Source organism: Rousettus aegyptiacus, unplaced genomic scaffold, assembly GCF_014176215.1.
Source record: "Rousettus aegyptiacus isolate mRouAeg1 unplaced genomic scaffold, mRouAeg1.p scaffold_m13_p_7, whole genome shotgun sequence".
In the NCBI taxonomy this organism is placed as follows: domain Eukaryota; kingdom Metazoa; phylum Chordata; class Mammalia; order Chiroptera; family Pteropodidae; genus Rousettus; species Rousettus aegyptiacus.
Window position 1 is genome coordinate 74,831,174 of NW_023416310.1, and position 19,446 is coordinate 74,850,619.

The 19,446-nt window shown below is 49.0% G+C and overlaps 1 protein-coding gene across 4 annotated transcripts in view; it reads left to right on the forward strand.

Moving 5' to 3' along the window:
- SH3PXD2B (SH3 and PX domains 2B) overlaps positions 1-19,446 on the forward strand; it is a 90,617-nt gene that overhangs the window by 51,707 nt on the left and 19,464 nt on the right. For all 4 annotated transcript variants that reach the window (XM_036224338.1, XM_036224339.1, XM_016145098.2 and 1 more), the window contains exons 5-7: positions 8,690-8,781; positions 13,510-13,535; positions 18,454-18,588. In XM_036224338.1, coding sequence (XP_036080231.1) covers positions 8,690-8,781; positions 13,510-13,535; positions 18,454-18,588 — 253 coding nt within the window. The remainder of the gene's footprint in view (positions 1-8,689; positions 8,782-13,509; positions 13,536-18,453; positions 18,589-19,446) is intronic.

Sequence of the window (19,446 nt, forward strand, 5' to 3'; positions counted from 1 at the left end):
GGCAACTGGTTTTCAACAAGCTACCAAGAAATTCAAAAGGAAAGGATAATCTTTTTAACAAACGTAACACAATGTGGATTAATAGAACATCCATATGCAAAAAAAATTTTAAGTTGGGCCCTTACTGCACACCATGCACAAAAAAATCAACTCAAAGTGGATCATAGACCTAAACATAAGAGCTAAAACTTCTAGAAGAAAACATAGGAGAAAATTATGATGTTTGTTAGGCAAAGAGTTCTTAGATATGGCAGACACTCATAGAGAAAAATTGATAAATTTGATTTCATTAAACTTAGAAACTCCTGTACTTTGACACCATGAGGAAAATGAAAAGACATTTCACAGATTAGGAGAAAATATTTGTAAATCATGTATCTGATAAAGAACTTATATTGAAACTGTATAAAGAACTCTTAGAACTTAGTATTAAAGAGATAATCCAGATTAAAAATAGACAAGATTTGAATAGAAATTTCCCCCAGGAAGACATACAGTAGTTCATAAGCACATGGAAAGGGGGTTCAGCATCATTAATCATGAGGGCGATGCAAAATACCACCGTAACGAGACACCTGTGCAGCCACTAGGATGGCCATAACCAACAAGACAGACAGGACCGAGAGTCAGAGAGGATGTGGAGAAACTGGAGTCCTTATTCTGATATGATGGGAAGCCACTTTGGAAAACAGGTCGGCGGTTTCTTCAAAAATGAAATTGACTGTATGAGCATTCTTAGGTATATACTCAAGAGAATTGAAAACTTATGTCCACACAAAGATTTGGATGCAAATGCTCATAACACTATTAACTCATAATAGCCCCAAATGGGAAGCAATCCAAATGTCCATCAGGCAAATAGATAAAATGTGCAATAGTCATACAATAGACTATTATTCAATGATAAAATGCAGTGAAATACTGATAAATGTTGCAGTGTGGATGAATCTCAAAAACACGATGCTAAATGAAAGAAGCCAGATGCAAAAGACTATAATATTGTATGATTCCATTCATATGAAATGTGCAGAAAAGGCAAATTTATAGAAATAGAAAACAGATCAGCGGTTTTCTGGGCCTAGAGGCAGTGGAAGTGGGGATTAGGTGGGGGGAATTTTTGAGGTGATGGAAAAGTTCTAAAACTAGACAGCGCTGACGGTTGCACAACTCCGTTATTTATTAACTATCATCGAATTGTGTTCTTATAACAGGTGGATTTATGGTACATAAATTATACTTCAGCGAATTTAAATTTTAAAGGGCAGGCAGGTGTACGGCCATGCCACCCTGAACAAGCCGTCTGATCTCAGAAGCTAAGCAGGGTCAGGCTTGGTTAGTACTTGGACGGAAGACCACCTAGGAAGACCAGGTGCTGTAGGCATATAGATAGCTGGATGGATGGATGGATGGACGGACGGACGGATGGCAGGAAGCGTGGGGAAAGACGACCCCTCTTGTGGCAGGGAACATCATAGAAGAGCATGAAATCGCTACTGATCGAGCAAATCCTCTTTGCCAGACGTGACCTCATCTCATCTCTCCAGTAACCTGGAGAAGTGGGTTTTTTTGTTCCCATTGTGTAGATGAAGAAATGGAGGCCCAGCAGAGTTGCTCACAGTGACAGTATTGGCGGTTTGAGAGTTGAACCCAGGCCTTTTCAGCCTCGGCACTCGCATGTCACTCATGGCCTCTCTAAGAAAGTAAAAATTCAAGAGGCTGAAGTAGTCAAGCATGTATTTCATAGAGGTAGATACGTTCAGGCACGAAGACTGAGGAAAGTGCTGATCTTCTCCTCTTTGTCCCTTTCCAAACCTCTGCAGCCTAAAAGTCCTTTGTCCCAAGTCCTATTGGCAAGAACTTCGGACTCTTGGGGTCACCTTGACCGGCTAGGAAGTTCCAGCTGATGCCTTCCCCCAGAAACTGTTGTCTCTCAGCCCTGAAATGTGCTGTCCTGCTTCTTCCCAGCCCACCCACCTTTTTTTCAGAGTCAAAATTTCCTCACGCCCAGGGCTTGATGAGCTCTTGGACACTTGATTTGTGGACGGGGGAGGGAGGACATTAATCCTGAAGCCATAAGGGATAACAGCAGCTGCCTGCATCTGGCTGATGTAAAGATCATGAATTCGCCTGGATTAACCATGGGGAAGAAACGGCTTATGTTCTATGAGCCACATGGAAGTTACTGCCCCTGGCTATGGATGCAGCGTAAGAAGCAGAGTGGATATTTTGGGATTTTGGTTTGGGCCAAGTTTCCTGGGCTTGGCTTCAAGGGAACTAACTGCCCTTCTGGAAAGAGATGAAACTATCCTTTTTGTCACAAGGTCTGCGAAGTCTTTTGCAGACTCCCTGGGCTTTCCATAGCATTTGCTATTTGTTAATGTCTTTGTTGTAAACTGACTTAAGCCAATTCGACCTGTGACCTGTCACTGTGAGCTTTATTTTAATAGAAATTGGTGGTCTCCAACAGGTAAAGATAGACAAGGGCTGTAGATACCCCGAAACCTAAATGTGCATTACAATGTACATTTCTGCTCTACCAGATCTATTATAAAGTTACAGTAATTAACGTAGTATGGCATTGGCACAAGGAAAGAGAAACTATTGGAACAACCTAGGGAAACCAGAAAAAATCCCGTATGTATTTGGATACTTTGCTGCTGACAAAGGCAGCCTTGCAGATCATTGAGGAAAGGTTGGGATTCCTTAGTAAATTGGTATCCGCGTTTGAAAAAAAACAAAAAGGAACTAATTTCTACCTCACACCACACATGTAATTATTTCCAAGGAAATTAAAGACCTAAATATAAGAGGCAATGCTATAAAAAGGTTTAGAAGATAAAAATAGGATGATGTCTTTATAATCTCTAGAAATAGAGGGATTTCCAAAGATGTAAAAAAAAGTGCCAACCATGAAAGGATTTGATTTGACTACATTAAATTTAAGAACTTCAATTTGTCAGAAAACACAAAGAAAACAAGACTGGGCCAAATCCTGCCCCACCTACAGGCATTTATTGTTGAGCAGCTCCCTAAGAAGCCTCTCAAGTGGTTCTGTAAGCTCATTGAAATCCCAGCTGTCTGGTTTGACACCACTTTGCACGAAAGTTGCCTTGAGACAAGACGCAAGGACATCCTAGTGGCCTGATCGGTTAATCCTAACTGTGGTCTGACAGTAAAATCCTCAGGAAGAGGCAGAACCCAGAGGATTCAGAATCCTAGACCTGGCCGCATTCTGAGGGATGTTCAATGCTGGGCCCGCCCAGTTCCATTCATGCGAGGACCAGAGTGTCAGAGTATTTCTAGAACCCCACGCATCTCACCAGTTAAGATAATTATTTCTAACAACTGTTACACTAGTGCATAAAGGCTGTGGTGTGGGTCAGAGATGAAGGCAGCTCAAGCCCCGAAGTAGCCTTTTCTGAAGTAGGGACTTGTGATTAGTCTTTTACTTACTAAAGTGAGGGGACTTCAGATATCGACCATCCATCATTAAGGTGTAGCTTAAATGGAACACACACACACACACACACACGCACACCTCTGAGTGTGTATGCCCATGCCATAGTGCTTTCAAGTAAACTATAGGCAATATAATAGAGTTTCCCAGACTACAGAGGCACTTGACACCTCCCTTCAAGATTTTTGCCCATGTACCCACTGCCTGTATTATTATTAATATTTTCCTTTAAATGAACTCACTTTTTAAACTTCTTAGAAAAAAATGTATTGTAGAAGAAATTTTCTATCAGAACCATAATATACGACTGGTATCAGGTGCCGTAAATGTAAAAATAAAAACAATGAAACAACAGCGACAACAATGTTTATAAATCCAGCCACATTGTGGCCTGCCTGCCCGAGGCTCTGCAGAGCCTGGTCCCGTGCCTGGGAAGCAAGTTAGAGAAGTGTTTTCTTCTAAGAGTTTTAGTTTCAGGTCTTATGTTTGAGTCTTTAATCCATTTTAAGTTGACTTTTGTATACAGTGTAAATAAGGATCCAGTTGTATTCTTCTACCTGTGGATATCCAGTTTTCCCAGCACCACTTGTTGAAGAGACTATCCTTACACCCTTGTATCTTCTTGGTGCCTTTTTCTAAGACCAGTTGACTGCATGGATTTATTTCTGCTCTCTTGGCAATGCTTTTATGGACATGATATCAAGAGTGCATGTAACAAAATAATAATAAGCAAGTAGGACCACATCAAACTCAAAAGTTTCTGCTCAGCATAGGAAACAATCAACAGAGTAAAAAGTCAACTTATGGGAGAAAATATTTGAAAACCATATATCTGATAAGGAGTTAATCTCTAAAATATATAAGGAAGTCTTCCTATATCTTGATAGCAAAAAAAAAACCCTAATAACCCAATTAAAAAGTAAGCTAAAGACTTGAGTAGACATTTCACCAAAAAAGATATACAAAGGACTAACAGGTACATATACCTCAACATTAAAATGTTCAGTGTCATTAATCATCAGGAAAATGTAAATCAAAAGCATGCTAGGATATAACCTCATACCTGTTAGGATAGCTATTATTTTTAAAAAAAAGAAGATAGCAAATGTTGGTGAGGATGTGGAGAAATAGGAACCCTCATACACTGCTGCTGGGACTGCAAATTGGTACAGCCACTATGGAAAACAGTATGGAGGTTCCTCAAAAACTGAAAAATAGAACTGCCATATGATGCAGCAATCCCACTTCAGGGTATTTATCCAGAAGAATTGAAATCAGGATCTCAGGAACTAGCACTCACGTGTTAATTGCAGCCCTATTCACGATAGCTAAGATGAGGAAACAACCGAAATGTGGTACGTGCATAGAGCAAAACACTATTCAGCCTCTTAAAAGAAGGAAATTCTGTCACATGTGGCAATGGGGATGAATCTTGAGGACGTTATGCCAAGGGGAGTAAGCCCGTCACAGAAAAACAAATACTGTGTGATTCTGCTTGTGTGAGGTGTCTGAAATAGATTCACAGCATCAGAGAGTGAAATAAAATGGCGGGTCCCGGGGCTTGGGGGGTGGGGACTGGGGAGTTACTAACCAACCGCGTGAAGCTTCAGTCAAACAAGATGCATAAGCTCTGGCGGTCCGTACAGCAGCCAACAGTGCTGAAGCGAGCGCTGAAAAAATTTGTTAAGAGGGTAACTCTCACGTTAAGTGTTCTTACCCCAACAGAATAAAATTTTAAAAATATAAAGGGAGAGAAGTGTTAACTCTCTAGGGCATTCTTTCTTTTGACCTGAAAGAGGATTGAGAGAGCACTGAGGAACCGCGAGCTTGCTCTGTGGCTCGAGCATTGTCACTTAACATACTCATCTCGCTGGCTCAAGAATCACCTCACTATTGTACTTGCTACTGTACAGAAAGCCATGGGGTTAACTTAATGTTTCCGGAGCAGCTGGCAGCATGCTGGAAACCTTTACAGCCACTGCCTCCCTTATTCCGTAGCACACAACCCTCCAGCGGATGTTAGTTATTTCCATTTTACAGATGAGCAAACCGAGGCCCAAGGAGGTGATGGGAGGTGACCACAGCCAGAATCAGGAGCTGGGTCTGTCCGACCTTTGATCGTTACCCTCAGCGAGCAGGACTTGCTTGCCTCACCTCTCCTCTCGTTCCTGCATTGACCACAAGACCAGGATTCCATCCAGGGCAAAACCGAACATTCCTGGAACTGTGGTTCTTTGTCGTTACTGACCAAACACAAGACAAGTCAGGAATATTTCGGAAGTGGAATTATTTCTCTGCCCCAGGTCATGTTTTTACTGTTAGCCTGTCCTTTCGAATGAAAGGGGCAAACATCAAAGCATTTAGTGCTGCCTTTTATTAGAGCTTGGCTTTATTTTATGGTTTCGGGGTTTGCTTTGGCTTTTACTTCCTAGGAATTGCTCAAAACCGAAAGAGAACTTGGCATCCTTGGGAGGTTTCCGTGGGCCTCGCGGGTCCATTCGGGGCCTCTGCCCATTTCAGCAAGCAGCACCCTGCGAGGCCCCTCTCAGCAGAGACTGTGGGCACTGCAGGGCCCACCCAGCTCTCCTCAGACGGGGCCATGTGGCCACATTCAGGCCCCTTCCTCACGTCGCTTGTGCAGTGAATGCTCTGGACCAGGTGTCAGGGTCCTCAAGCACTGTCTAGTGGCCCTTGTGGATTTGTAGGGGAGGAGCTGGAGTCCGCAAGTTCTGGGGTCCGAAGTCCAAGTCACTTCACCGGAGCCCATTCCGCCATCTCTGAAATGGGTCGGCCCTCCCAGGGTACACGAAGCTGTGCAGACGACTGCCCTTCGGGGGCCATCAAGTGCTGAGCCACCATGAGGGATGTGGTTACTGCAGTCTGGAGCGAGCCACAAGATTCCTGCCCACGCAGCAGCCGGAACACTCCACAGCCCAGCATATAATCAGCTCCTTCATTATGTGGTTCCAGCTGCAAGAGCTGCAGGATTTCAAAGGCAAGACAGACCCGCGGGGCGCCCGGCACAGCCACCCGTCCTGGACAAGAAAGTGCGTCCTCGCTGCTCCCAACCAGAGACAGAGGGGGGTCGGAAATGGGAGGCAGGAAGTGGCCACTGTCTCCCTCTTGGGCTCTGCCTCGGGCCCGGAAAGGCTTGGTCTCTGGGTATTTGCTATTGAGCAGAAGTTATGTCAGGGTTAGTAAAGCAATCAATGAGCCACAAAGACTAGGTCAGCATCCTTCACCCCAGAAGGAGAGAGAGTAAACAGTGGCTAGGGAAGGCACCCTGTTAAAACATGTGCACCCACCTCACGGGTTTTTCCACTTTAGGTCTGGAGCAGGTCACTCCTGGGGGTAGGGGGTGGCTTAGAGTCAGCAGCCCAAGCTACCATCGGTTGGTGAATGAATCAATCCGTACCATCAAATATATTCAGCCTTGAAAAGAAAGGAAATTCGGACACATGCTGCAGCGTGGATGAACCTCGAGGACATTATGCTGAGTGAAATAGGCTGTTCACCAAAGGAGAAGTTCCGTGCGATTCCACTGACACGAGGTCCCCAGAGGAGTCACCTTTACCCAGACGCAGTGGAATGGCCTTCGCCAGGGGCTGGGGGCGGCGAGGGATGGGGAGTTGTAGTTTAATGGGGACAGAGTTTCAGTTTCGCAAGATGAAATGAGTCCCGGAGATGGGTGGCGGGTGGTGGTGACCGCACAACCGTGGGAATGTGCTCACCGCCACGGAACTGCACCCTGAAACATGGTCAAGAGGGTAAATTTTAGGTTATGTGTATTTTACCACAATTAAAAAAAATTTTTTTTAACTCGAAAAATAAATTACGTAGGCTCAAGACAGCCCTGTTCCCCTGTAGAAGGTGCCACTTTGGAGACCCCCATCCGTCTCTCCCCCCGTACCCCAGTAACAATGAGGGATGTCACTTTGTAGGGAAGGGAGGGGCACTTTTAGGGGCTTGTCATACAGAAAATCCAAGGCATGTCTTTCCCACCCCACACTCACTCAGTGTGACAGCAAGGCTCAGGAGAGGCAGCAGGGAGCTGAGGCCTTGTGCGGAGAGAGCGGGGTCCCGCCTCACTCCAGAGCCTCTGCTGGACGATGACCCAGCCGGCAGGGTCCCCCGCACGTGTGCACAGGCACTGTCCTTGCATGGAAGTTCGTGATGAAGTGCGCGTGTGTGTGTGTGTGCGCGCGCGCGCGCGCGAAACCGCTTTCCTGGACTCAGATCTGTGCCCTGAGGACCTGGGCCAGAGGGGGCTTAAGTAAATGTTTGTTAAAATAAGCTATGTATGCATTATAGAGCTGGGTCTTAGTTTCGCGTCCTTTCGTGATCAGATAGATGTACTCTGTACTTCTGCCCTGTTTGGCACGGACACCAGGCAGCGCTGGGCATAAAGGAAGATGTCTACCGGGTCATTGCATGAATACCTGTCGGTAGATAAACCAGCACGAAAAAGGCCTGGTCCCACTCTGTGCCCCTCACCTACCACCCACCTCCCCATCCTCCTTATGGCGCAACAGTTGAGGCTCCTTTAAAGGTGGAAAATTAGCATGGCCTTGGGGAGTGGGAGGTCCCAGATATTTCAGCCTCATTCGCCTGGGAACTTCTGACCTCTCTCGAAATCATGGAACGGTCCCTCCACTTCAACACGCCGATCCACGAGTCAGGGCACACAGGCGGGCCAGTCAGTCCACGAGTCGGGGCGCGCAGGCGGGCCCGTCGGTCCACGAGTCGGGGCGCACAGGCGGGCACGTCGGAAACCGCGCACGTGTTCGTTGCGAGGCAGCTGGTTGAACAAAGCCCGATGCTCCATGCAGTAGACACGCGACACCCAGCGTAGGTGGAGGAGGAGGATAGCGACGTGGCATGAAGTTCACAATTCAGTGTTTTGCCTAAACATGTATGTGTAGTGTTTGTCCAAACGTGCCTGCAGTTACATGTGTATGTACGGACGCTGTGTGCGCACACACACGCATGTGGTCCCCACACCAGCAGGGGCAGCATCACCAGGAAATGTGCTAGAAATGCACGTTCTCAGGCCCCGCCCCTGCCAAATCAGGAGATCTGGGGGTGGGGCCGAGCGATCTGTGCTTTAACAGACCTCCCCCCCCCCCCACCAGCCCCTCATGATTCTGCGGCCAGGCCCAGTTGGAGGACCCCTGGCTTAGGGCGGTGGGGACACCCCTTTCCTTCCTTTGACTCACCCACTCTCTCCTCCAGGCCCTGATCCAGCTGCCCCCCTATATCTCCCAGTGTGATGAGGTGCTGCAGTTCTTTGAGACGAGACCTGAGGACCTGAATCCCCCCAAAGAGTAAGTCGGCTTGCGGACCGGCCCCCGCCCACCCCGCTCCGTGTGTTCCCTCACAGCGCCCCCTCCTGCCAGGCCAGGCAGCGAGAGGAAGAACCGGAGGCCAGCGAAGGGCAGCTTAAACTGGATTCCACGGAGTGAGCCCCCACTGGGCCTCACGTCCTGAGCCTTCTCAGTCACCGGGGCGGGTAATGCAGTCAGGTTCGCTAGGTGAAGGAAGCTGGCGGAGTGCTCCCTGGCGCCCCCTAACCCCTGTGCTTGCCCTCGGCTCGCAGCGTGGGCACAGGAGGGACCGGAAGCCCCTGAGGCACCGGCACCGAGCAGTTCATCATCTCCTACCTCGGCCACGGCCACGGCCACGAGGGGCGGCGGTGCTTGGGATGATTAGGAATGTGGGTGGATGAGTGACAAGGCCAGGTTTCGATCTTGGTCGGCCGGGCTCCAGAGCTGTCTGAAATGAGCACCTCAGCCCCTGCCTCCCTCTCGCCTCTCCCTGCAGCGGCAGGAAACACTCCCAGAGAGATGCCCGTCTGCACGCCCCCAGCGGCTCGGTGCCCATCACGCAGTGGGCCGGCATTGACACAGTGCCGGCTGACGGTGCCATCCCTGCCCGCGTGAAGCACCGACACACACGTGGCTCCCTTTTGAGGAGACCACAGGTGCTGGAACCATCCCGGGGTCCCAGGAGCAAGAGCCGGCACCTGTCAGCAAGGGCCGAGAAGTACTGGCCAGTCTCTGTTACAGGAAGAGTAGCTCTGAACTTGACTGAGAGCACAGAACAGCCATCATAACCCAGGCTAATGTTTGTAAAATAGTTACAGCATGCTAAGCACTTTGCATATATCAAAAAGACTAAAAAGGCTCATGTTGCTAAAAAGACTCATATTGCATTCTGGAAATGAATCTATTGAAATCTTAAAGCTTAGTATTTAAATAGACCTGCAAGGAGAAAGCATTAAAGAGTGTTAGCAAACGGAGTGAGGCCATTTACATATACTCAGGCAGTGACATGCAGCATCAAGTTTAGGGGTCACAGAGAGTGAGTTGATCACTCAAGACTAACAGTTTAACTACCACACAGATGAGTAAATGTCCTACAATAAACATAGTCCTGTAAAAATCATTTTTTAATGGCAAGCATGGGGTGGATGCAGCTTCTCAGGGCTAGCATGCAGAAGTGTGGCTTCGAAATTAGGGAAGACATTCCACGAGGGGCAGTAAACCTATATGCCAGAACCTCGGAAGAGAACGTTTTGCTGCATGATAAGCACACACCTGATAATCCTGGGCCCCAGCCCTTCCTGAGTAGTGTTTCTGCTTTCGATCTCTTTAGCATTTGTGTCTGGTAAACATTCCCAGCGTTTACCAATGTAACATGACATGGTGAAATATTCTTACAGCACCTTTGTCTCTGGTCCTCCTGGGTTTTGGGGGTCACACTGCCAGCTCTGGATTGTAGCTCTGGCTTGGAAGCTCATTTCCAGGCGAGGCGAATCACAGACTGTGGAGTTTATAGGCTTCCGTTGTCACTCCTCTCGTGAAACTGCTAGGTAAGGGACCGTCACATCCATTTGATAGACAAGGAAGCTGAGACTCAGAATGATGAAAGACTCACCCAATTTCACACCGTTTAGAAGAGATGGAGATACATTTTCCCCAGGTCTTCCCAGGTCTTAACCTAAGCTTTATGCAGCCTCTGTGCATGCCTCCCACACGAGGGCCAACCAAGCTGAGGGAGATCCTGGGTTTGTGATCGGCTTCTCCCAGGTTCGAATTCCACCTCCACGCCTCGTGAGCTGTGTAGTCTTGGGCCTCCCTCACCTCGCCCCTGGGCTTTCGTTTCCTTCCTGTGGAACAGGAATGGCCGGACCCCTAGTATTATGGTAGGGATCAAACGGCTGCCGTGAGTAAAAATTCCGAGAACTTGTCAAACGCTCAAAAGTGGCGGCCCGTGGTGTTTTTCCTTTCTGAACACCCAGTGATAGTCGCTCGACTCCCAAAATTAAGATGTCTAGTGGACAGACCTTCGGCAGGGAGAATCGCCTGAGCACTTTCGAGCGGGGCGAGCTCGGGCAGGTTGCTTTTCGCCCCGTGCCGCAGTCTCCTCTTGCGTGAGCTGGGCCTTATCAGGCCGCCTTCCTCACAGTGGTGCTGGGGAATCCACTGAGAAGATGTGCAGAGATGCCCAGATCCAACTCAGTGTCCTCCAGCAGGAGGAAGACGGAGCACCAGCCCCCTGAGGGCGGGGACCGGCCTCGGTGTGGGTTCCTTGGGCTGCAGGTTCAGTCATCCCTAAATTGTCTCTGGTTCACCTGAGTGTCTCTGAGACCTTAACTTTGAGCGATGGGTCGTGGACCACTTGGAGAATTCATAAAAACCGTCTTCCCTTGCCCCAGAAAAATGTCCCCAGATTCTGGAGGTCCTCGGTCGCGCCCCATTTAATCCACAGCTTGGTGCCCCCTCTGAAGGCTAATGCCAGGATGTCTTGGGTCTCCTGCTGGTGAAGGTGGGTAAAATGGGTCCCCAGCCTCTGAGCAAGCATCAGACCAGCTTACCAGCACAGAGGGGAGAAAGCCAGGCCAGGGGCAGCTAGCTGCTGGGCCTGCAAAGAGTGAGCATCTTCATTCAGAAAGGAAAGATGCTGGGGATGCAGGGCGGGAGCCAGCCCCTGAATGGAGCCAGAAGGACATGAGAGAGGCCGAGTGGTGGCTTTGCCACACTCTCTGGCAGAGCAGCAGGACTCTCGCTGCCTCCTGGCTGGCTTAGGCTTGTAGAAGGAACACAGGGCCGGGAGTGCTAGACCGGGGGCCGCCCCTAGCCAGAGTGTCGGCATCGTCTGTCTGGCGAGCACGTAGGTACTGGGGGCCTGCTGGGCGCCAGGCCCAGTGCTAGGTTTAGGGGACACAGGGGTGACAGGACTGATCCAGTCTTCGCCCACAGGGAGTTTGGAGTCTGCCGGCCAGGCGGCCAGCTCTTCCACCCGGGCAGATGGACACCCCCTCCCTTTCCGCCTCAGTCACTGTGTCAGGAATGAGATCGTGTCGCCCGCCCCACCCGCATCGTGGGGTTATCGCGGCGCTGAAATGAAATAACGGGTTGTGAGAATTAGGACGTGGTCAGCAGCGAGTTTTCCAAGTTTGGGGTTGATACCGAGTCGGCCCCTCACCCCCACCCCAGGTGTTATATTTGATAATTCAAAGGATTTTTCCTCAATTTCCTGGAGTTAGAGTTTTGTTCTGATGCGTTTCAGGAGACTCCATTTCCTTACTTCTTAAATTTGAGTAATAGTAACATGAACTGCACAGGGCCATGCTGAGGCTTGGGTGCATAACGGGCGTGGAGTGCTTAGTGCAGTACCTGGCACGTAGTAGGTACACAGCCGGTTTTCAGTTCCTGGGCTGTCAGGGCCCAGATGCTTGGGTTTTGCAGCCTTTGGTAGACGGTAGCAGAGAAGCCACTTGGTCCGTTTGATTGTCGTTAAGCCTCTGGAAGGGCTGGGTACCACATGGGGATGCTTGTGCCCACACAAGAAGACCAGAGTCGCAGGCCTTCCAGATTCCTCTTCATCCCCCGAACATCCCCACAACTGCCACCCATGTGGAACGCCCAGGAATGGAGTTCTAATACAGGCTACAACACAGATGGCCCTCGAAACACTGTGCCATGTGAAAGGAGCCAGTCGGTCACGAAAAGCCACATATTGTGTAATTCCATTCAGATAACATGTCCAGCATAGACAGATCGTGAGAGACACAAGCAGATTGGTGGTGGCCAGGGACAGGGACGGGTAGGAATGGAGAGTGGCCGCTAGTGGGTATGAGGGTCTTTCAGGGGTGATACCTTTCTGGAATTAGATAACGGTGATGCATGTACAACCTTGTGAACACACTAAACTCCAGTGAATTGTGTGCTTTACAAGGTATACGATTATATCTCAATTTTTAAAAATTAGGTAGACCTAGCCGCAGATCCCGGCCCTGCTACTGGCTAGCTGTGTGGCCTTGGGCGAATCACTCAGCTTCTCTGTCCCTCATTTTCCTCATCTTTACTCAGCTCCCAGGGTTATGACGAGTATTAAGTGATTAACTTGTACTGCAGGGTGCCGGCACAGGGCAGTGGCATTTAGTCAGTGTTCGCTAACGTGGCTGTTGCCACATCCGTCTCGACCCAACCTCCTGTCGCCTCATTTTTCTCTTTCTAACCTTTTCACCAATGGGATAGTTTACTGTGAACCCTGGTCTGTAATGCTGTCTTTGTAACGCAGTGTATGTACAAACTCTGGTGTGGTCGACACGGTCATTCATCACTCATTTTTCATGAATTCTAGCCCACAGTAGGGTCCCCGTGTCCTCATGGGGGAGATGTGCCGTGTTCACTGCTATCCAGGTTTAGCGTGTTCCACTTACCACTTACTGCCCAGTCCCTTCTGTACCGTGTCTCGGGGCCCTGAGAAGTATGGGGGCGGGGCTCCACTGTTCCCGACGAGGTGGACATCAGGCTGGTGCTTTCCGACTGCCTGCCCCAAACCCAGGGTGCTTGTCAGGCGTGGGGAGAGAATGAAGAGGAATTTGTTATTTTTTAAGGCGCCTGGGTCCCTGTGGCTGGCTTGGGTTTTACTCATTGGCTGGGGATGTTGTGGGCTGAAGAATCTGAATTTCCTAACGGAATAACTCGTGTCAATATACAACAGGTGCTGACTCATTACTCTTTCCTATCCCCCATTCTTTACAGGGAGCATGTTGGAAAAAAGAAATCTGGTAAGAATAGTTTTCATTTTCTCCTATTCATTTAATGTTCCGCATACCTGTACTGAGCAGCTGTGATGCACCAGGCTCTGAGATGCGCATTGGGGATACAGCCATGGGGGTGGATGGATGGATGGGGGATGATGGATGGATGGATGGATGGGTGATGGATGGATGGATGGATGGACGGACGAACAATGGATTGATTGCTTAATACGTCACCGTTTCCCAAAAAGAGAGATTGGAGGTTATTTCACGTACAAAGCGGATGAGACCTGATGTCTGTCCCTGAGAATGCCTTGGAGGAGTAGGGGAGAGAGACGGCTTTCTAACCGTGCTGAAGAGCGTTAAACGCCTATGTTCTGTTGTAGACAAAGGAATGTAGTAACTCAGAGCTAAGTACGTTTTTCTCAGGTGTCAGAGAAGATACTTGAGTATCTTCCCCAGAGTCACTGTCCCCAGAGTCACTTCTCTTTCTTCCTAAAGCTCGTTCCTTTCCCTGCCCAGCACAGGTCTTCTGTCAAGAACAGCTGTGGGATTTGGGCACACCAGAGAAATGGTCGCGTTCTCACAGGCCCAGAGTTGATAAATTTAGATTCATAATTGCTCAAGATGACCCTGCAAAAGACCCTGGCCCGTACCGCACCTGGAGCCAGTGAGGTCTTCAAAGCTTCTAAGTTCTTTGATTTATTTAGGACTCCAGGAAGTTAGAGGGGGTTGGTAAGGATGAGAAAACGGGGCCCCAGCAGAGATCCCAGAAGTAAAAACGGATGCCTCCTCCCAAGGGCCTCAGTTTCCTCATCTGCAAAAGGAGATAATAATAGTCATCTACCTTATAGGATTATTATAGAATTGATAACATGTATAAACCACTTGTAAGAGTGCCCAACGTGTTGTAAGTTAAACATGATTGCTGCTGGTTTTATTACTTCTGCTACTGTTAATTCAAAGAACAGGGGTGTCCCCGTGTGGCATTAGTAGTGATTCCAATTTTAATAGCTCTTGTCCCCTGGGTACAAGGCCTGTGGTCAGCTTTACAGGCCCCAAAGCCATTCTCGCGAGGAAGATTGGAGAGAGACTGGATCTCTTTGTCTCAAAGTATGGTGTCTGTCATGAACTCTGGCCTCTTCCTGGCCAGTCTGTCCCAGCAAGTCTGTTGACACCCATACTTTCTGGTTTCATCGGTCCTGGCTGGAGCCGTGGCATCCTGTTAGAGCCGCGAATAGTCCTTGAGCCCTGAGGATAATGATACGTTTCTTAGAAAAGAGCAGAGCAGCCACTCTTGGGCTGGTCACAGAGTTTCTGGCTTCAGTGTGCAGAGACTTTCCTGGAGGGATTGGTGGGAGGCAGAGAGGAAAGAGACAGCTCTGGTTTGTGAAAACAAAAGTGTCCGGTCAGACAGGCTTGATGAGAGGACTGGTCTGGAAAAGAGAGAAGAAGCTCTAATTTGTGGCAACAACTGTTACATCATTCACCTGCAATGATGGGGGACAGATTTATTTATAGTTCGGCCGGGCGGAAAATAGCATCTTTCTTCATTCAGACGAAGAACCCATGCTGGGATTAGCCTTATTTTTCATCTGATCTTTGAACACTTCCTTTGTGTTAAAACCAGCCTCATTGATTGAATTTGAAAGGGATTCAAGATTGACAGCCGAGCCCCAAGATTTCTGTGCCAGAACTGACTTGCAGAATGTTTATCTCTCTCCAGAATTTTCCAGTCATGCCTGGCTGTTTGGCTCCTGCAGACTTCGGTTAATGTGGTCTCGAATTCTGCTCATCCTGCAGGAAAAAATCCTTCCACCAAAGTTTTACAGGTCATGTGATTATTTAAGGAGCATCTTTCTTTCTGAGTTTTCTGCCCATTATTTATTGAAGTATTCTCTCATTTACTGACTCTTTGAGCAAGACTGGCAGGCAGGATAGTGGATTTCTGGAAAGAAAATTCTACTTGATCGTTACTTGTATTGGTCTTCTCAGGCTACTATAACAGAATCCTATAGACTGAGAGGCTTTAAAAATCTCCAGAAACTTATTTTCTCACAAGTATGGAGGGTGGGAGCCCGAGATCAGCTCACCAGCTGGGTTGGGTTCTGGTGAGGACCCTCTTCCTGGCTTGTAGACTGGGCTGCCTCCCCTGTGTCCTCCCGCGGTGGGGACAGAGAATAAGCTCCCTAGTGTCCCTTTGTATAAGGACACAAATCTCATTATGGGGGCTCTACCCTCAAGGCCTCATTCAACCTAATCACCTCTTCCCACCCTAATACTATCCCGTGGGGGTTAGGGCTTCAACCGATGAATTTTGGAGGCACACAGTTTTGTCCATACCAGTTATTTTAAAATTTTAAGACATATCATCATGAATAAAAACATGCCCAACTAGAAAATTCTATGGTAGGTTAGGCTTTTGCCTCTTGAGAATATTGTATAGCACTTCATTGGTGATAAAAGCACCCTTCACTGTCGAATCTCCTCCTTGCTGCTGACCTGTTCTTTCTCTCTTATTGCCTGCGGGACCACAGAATGACATTCCTTGCCTAGGAATACTCCGCTTTCACACCTAGCTACCTACCCCCATGAACTTCTAGGTATTGCCGTCACTGTGCATTATAGAGCTTTGCTGCGGTATCACAGTCCACCAGTAGGTGTCTCCACGTAACACCTAAATGGCCTGAAGCCTGGTTTGACTCCTGGTATTTCAAATTCTGGTATTCCTGGTTTCGATCAGTGAGTGCTGTGGGTGAAGTGAAGGCAGCCTGTTCAGGAAGAACTGGTGCTGGACGAGCAACCCCATGCACTCTCTTCTGCACCACGTAATCCAGGGAACTACAGTCAAGACTCAGACCTGGGCCTGCAGCGCATCTCGGGGACAGTGCCCGAGCCACATGCTCAGGCAGCCCAGAGCCCCAGACTCTGCTCCCTGCCCTCCTCGTTTCCTGTTTGCAGAGAGTGCCGTGAGTCCTTGATTGTGTCACGCTCATAGGTATCCCAAATCCTGTCGGCAGCCTGGCTGGCAGCATCGTGCAGAAATGAAGAGTTTCTAGAAGTCTCCATTCCTCCTTTGTTCATTTGCTCCACAGATGTCCATTGAGCGTCGGCACTAAGTGCTGAGTGAACGGGACAGCAATGGTGGTTCATTCGGTGTTTATTAAGCACCTACTGTGTGCCCGACATATTCTAGGCCCTTAGAGAATGCAAAGGTAAAGAAGGCAGAGGAAGTTTTCTCACAGTCTGGTAGAAAAGATAGGGGTGACTCTTCACCCAGCTACCATGCCCTGTTCTGATTTTGCACATCAAAAGCTCACAGCGCCTGGTTCTAACAAAGGACTTTTGTGCTGCTGCTGGCTGCCAGGGGCTGGAGCACCATGGCATTCTGGGAGAGACTTCACAACCAGCTCTTGGTGGGCAGCCCTGCTCTGTAGCTTTTGCCAACTTCTGTGGTGCAGATGCTAATTTCAAGCGACTGACAAGATGCCACCCAGGAGAGCTGGGAAAAGATGGACCAAATCGCCTGAGTGTGAGCCGGCCCTCACGTACCCTCTATGACTGGGGGTATTTGGTACAGAGATGTGGGGTTTCCTGGATATTTCTGTGGCTTATGGAAACACTAGGAGGGAATATTTTGAATCAGGGATTTCAGAAAATCTGGGCCCTGTCTGTGGCCACAAATGTCAGGCTGCCCTCCCGTCACACTCAGCCTGCTGCTCTAAAAGCATCGTCCCCTTCTCTTTAGAGCGTATGGACTTAGATGTCCCTTTACATGACCCATGTCCCACGCTCTCTTTTCATTTGTCTATCAGGTGTGTCTTAGTACTTAACCAGGATCACCCAACCCCAGGGGACACCAGCCGCACTGCATCCTGTGGAAACGGCCTCCCAGAAGCACCTCTACCCCACTGCCCCAGCCCTGGTCCAAAGCCACCATCATCTCTTGCCTCCCAGCTTGACCTCCATCTGGTTTCCGATCCATTCTCCATGTGGCAGCCAGAATTAGCTTCTTAAAGATGCATATCTTCACTCATCATTCCCTTCTTAAAAGTTAACAGAACCCAGACGCCTGGCCTTGGCCCAGCAGGCCCTGCCTGCTCTGACCTCGCACTGGACCACTCTCGCCTCTACTGGGCGTCAGTCTCCCTGGCTTCCTTCCAGGTCACAGCAGGCCCCACGCCCTTCCCCGGCTCACAGTCCGCCTGTTCTGTTCTTTCTTCATTCTCTTCACGACGCCTTGTCCCTCACCGCCTTAGGGAGGTCTCGCTGACCACCTCATTTAACGTAGCATCCTCTTTCCTGTTCATTCTTTGTCCAGCACCCTGGTTGTTTCCAGAAATGCATCTATCGAAAACGAACGCTTTTTCTCAGTATACTTACCGATCATGTATACCTTGTGTATGTGTCTACACAGCTGAATCAGGTTACTTGAGGCTGGGAGTCATATCTGTGTCATTCACTTTAGTGCCCCCAGCACCTAATAGAGTGTCTGGAGGATCGTTGGTGACTTCATGAGTTAATGGATGAATACTTTTTGGTAGATGAAGGATTGGTGGATGTATGGATAGATGAATGGATGTTTGGTTGGATGGATGATGGATGCATGAATAATGGCTGACGGATGAGTAGGTGGATAGATAGATAGATGTGAATGAATGAACTTTCCCACTAAGCTATCAGCTTTCCAGGGCAAGTGCCACATCTTGATCAACTCAGAACCCCCAGTACCTAACGCAGTGTGTACACAGCACAGGCGCTGGGTAAACAGGGGTGGTCGAGTGAGCAAGTGAATGAAAGAATGAGGTGACCCTCGAGACCGTCCTGTAGTGACTTCTTTCTCTATTTGGAATGTCCTTCCGATCCGCCCTCCTCCCCTGGCTCCTGCTTTTTCCCGCATGGGTGGTGGCCAGATGTGACATCTGATGGCGTTTTGTCTGCACAGGGAGTGACTTGACCGCGGCGGACCCCATGGTCCTGGAGCAGTACGTGGTGGTGGCAAACTACCAGAAGCAGGAGAGCTCAGAGATCAGCCTCAGTGTGGGGCAGGTGGTGGACATCATCGAGAAGAACGAGTCAGGTGGGGACCTGGACCACGTCTCCTCCCGCCAAGCCCGTAGGACAGGAAGCCCTTGCACACGTGGAAAAGGCAATAGCCAATCCGGGCCGGTCGGTTTCTACAGATCCGGCTGATGGCCTCCTAGAATACCCGACCTGGCCACATCTCACCAGCATCCTGCTGGGTTAGGTGTTACCAGTCTGTTCTGAGGTCCTCATTTCGTGAGCGTTCCTTCTGGGTTCAAAGCACCTGGAGACAGGGCCTCCAGCATCGCCCTGGAAATTCGCTCTGTTGCTTTTCTTTGCTTACTGCAGGAGTCGTCACGAAGGCTCTGTCAGCTGGGGGCTCTGGTGTGGGCCGGACACGCCGCCTGTTCCTTCAGTGTACCTACCTGCCCATTGCGGGAACCACTGGTCACATACACCGGCCAGGTCTGGGACAGAACTGGGTACAATTGCGTCACATAGCCTAGCTTCCTATCTGAACTCTCCATTTCACAGGAGTCTGGGTTCTTTCTTCTCTCTGACCGTCACTTTTCTCATCTGCGAAATGAAGAAAACTTCTGCTCCATAGAGCTATTATAAGGATCGAGCGAGATGATATGTAGAGAGCGCCTGAACCTGTGCTGGGCACGCAGGAGGGGCTCTAAAATGTGGATTTCCTTCCTTTTGCCTTCTTAGCTACGAAGCAGCCCACTGGCACCATCGAAGGCAAAGTGTGGGGGGCTGAGTGGATCCTCTCCAGGAAAAAGTGGTGTAAACTCACCGGCTTCGTTGGGGCTAAAACGTGACACTGGCTAATAATATTAGTGGAAAAATCTCTTTGATACCCCAGTAGCTACTTAAGATCCAGGAAATACGGGGAAGACTGTGTTCCCAG